General features: G+C 31.5%; 1 protein-coding gene across 1 annotated transcript; it reads left to right on the top strand.

Moving 5' to 3' along the window:
• The first annotated feature begins 1,339 nt into the window (after positions 1-1,339).
• On the top strand, positions 1,340-2,020 carry LOC140183070 (uncharacterized). Its single transcript, XM_072231070.1, has 2 exons — positions 1,340-1,401; positions 1,507-2,020. The coding sequence occupies exons 1-2, from the start codon at positions 1,340-1,342 to the stop codon at positions 2,018-2,020; spliced, it is 576 nt and encodes a 191-aa protein (XP_072087171.1).
• Positions 2,021-2,425: the final 405 nt, after the last annotated feature.

The raw sequence follows: 2,425 nt of genomic DNA, 5'->3' as shown, positions 1-2,425 counted from the left end.
GGGAGGCCGTGCCCCCCCTCCCCTCCCCCCAAAATTTTTTTTACAAAAATAATAAAAAATAAAAGAGTGCCCCCCCCCTTAAAAAAATATATGACCTCCCCCTTTGAAAAATTGTTCCCCTGTCCGTAATGTTCATTCAAAAAATGGGTGAAGCAAAAAATAGTTAAAAAGTATTGTATTATTTGGGTTATGAATGGGCCATATGCTTAGTTAAAAAAAAGTCATAATCCATATTAGAAGTGATGAATTTGAAAGGGCATCAACAAAAAGTCAACAAATCACTTCTTCCATTCTTCTCTCTTCTGTCGATTAGAAAACAAAACATCACTCTATATTTTCATTATCATTACAACTTAAAAGATAGCAAGTAGTCTTTGGTCTTTCATTATCATCACTCATTCTTCTTTCTTTTGTAAGTTATTTCTTTTATTTATTTTTTTGAATAATTTATATATTTATTTAATTATTTCGTTTATAATCTTATAATAATAATTTAGGTTTTTGAAAAAAATTGAAGATGATAATCATGTAATTATAATGTTATCCTTGTATTGTTTTTAAATTTTTTTCTCATTATTAATTGTTTGTGACATTGATATTATTAATTTGCAAAAAATAAAATAAATTGAGTTTAGTTAAGTTGCATAATATTTATCTTATTATCTATGTAAATTCTCAAATGTAGGAATTTGGTTGAATCATGAGTAAGATGAAAACAATAGACACTTTTTTTAAAAAGACTAGCCAGAAAAGTGAAAATGTTTCTAATGTTGTTACATCAACACCAACCTCTTCAATACTTGAGGCATCAAACATGAGTACTTTAGCTCCTCAACAAGATAGTTCAAAGTCAAAGCACCCATGACTTAATCCTGAACAAATGGAAATATGTCATTTGGTAAGAGATCCAGGAATTCGACCAATGATTTGGAAGTTTCATCCAAGTAAAATAGATGAAATTCGTCGAGCTTATCTTAAAGCTAGACCAAATTGACCCATACTTGATAATTATTATTTCTCAAGCGATAAAAGTCATCGTCATTGTTTTCAAGCTTCTTGGTTTGAATTATACCCTTCATGGTTAGAGTATTCTATTGAAGATGATGCTGTATATTGTTTACCATGCTACCTATTTGCTATGGAATCTTCAATCAACACAGGTTCAAATGCTTTCATTGAAAATGGCTTCAGAAATTAGAAGAAAGTAAATAGTAGAAAAGATTGTCCTCTTTTGAATCATATTAGCAAAGGCCCCAATTCATTCCATAATAGGGCAACAAAATCATGTGATGATTTGATGAAGCAATCACAACATGTTGATACACTTATGAAACGACAAATGTCAGAGGAAATTGAAAATAATCGACGTAGACTTGGAGCATCTATTGATTGTATTAGATGGTTGACTTTTCAAGGTTGCGCTTATAGAGGCCTTTATTAAAGCTCGAGTTCAGATAATCGAGGTAACTTTATTGAATTGTTAAAGTTTTTGGGTTCTTACAATAGTAATGTTCAGAATCTTGTTTTGGAAAATGCTCCTAGATTTGCTAAATATACTTCAAGTGATGTTCTGAAAGAAATTCTATATGTTCTTGCTACAATAGTGAGAAACTCAATTAGAAAGGATATTGGAGATGCCAAATTTTGTGTTATCATTGATGAAGCTCGTGATGAATCTAAAAAAGAGCAAATGGCTATTGTTTTGAGATTCGTTGATGTGGATGGTTTTGTTCGTAAACTCTTCTTTGATCTTGTACATGTTAATGATACTAGTGTCTTGACTTTGAAAAAAGAGTTGATGTCTGTGCTTTCTATTTATAATCGCCAAATTGAAAATATTCGAGGTCAGGGGTATGATGGTGCTAGCAATATGAGAGGGGAATGGAATGATTTACAAGCTTTATTTCTCAATGATTGCCAACAAGCATATTATGCCCATTGTTTTGCTCATAGATTGCAGTTAGCATTGGTGGCTACTTCAAGGAAAGTGCTTCAAATTCATGAATTTTCACACAATTGACTGCTATTGTCAATATTGTTGGTGCATATTGCAAATGACATAATCAACTACAAGAAGCTCAAGAAATTGAAAATGCAAAATTGATTGCCAATTATGAGCTAGAAACAGGTCAAGGTGCAAATCAAGTGGGCACATTACAAAGAGCTAGAGATACAAGATGGAGTTCTCACTTTCAATCTATTTGTAGCTTGATAAGAATATTTGCAGCTACTCATACCATTCTTAATAATATTATTGATGATGGTACAACTTCTGCTCAAAGAAGTGAGGCTTATGGTGTCAACAAAGTGTTATCCTCGTTTGAATTTATTTTTTGTTACATTTGATGAAGGAAATTATGGGGATTACTAATATTTTGTGCCAAGCATCACAACAAAATTTCCAAGACATTTTGAATGCAATGCA

Source organism: Arachis hypogaea, chromosome 20 (genome assembly GCF_003086295.3).
Source record: "Arachis hypogaea cultivar Tifrunner chromosome 20, arahy.Tifrunner.gnm2.J5K5, whole genome shotgun sequence".
NCBI classification, from domain to species: domain Eukaryota; kingdom Viridiplantae; phylum Streptophyta; class Magnoliopsida; order Fabales; family Fabaceae; genus Arachis; species Arachis hypogaea.
The sequence above is the reverse complement of the archived record's forward strand: the minus strand, read 5'-3'. Positions and strand labels throughout refer to the sequence as shown.

Coding starts and splice junctions, on each gene's coding strand:
- LOC140183070 (XM_072231070.1), top strand. CDS start 1,340: ATGTCAGAGGAAATTGAAAATAATCGACGTAGACTTGGAGCATCTATT. Junction 1,402..1,506: donor TCTATTGATTGTATTAGATG/GTTGACTTTTCA, acceptor TTCTTACAATAG/TAATGTTCAGAATCTTGTTT.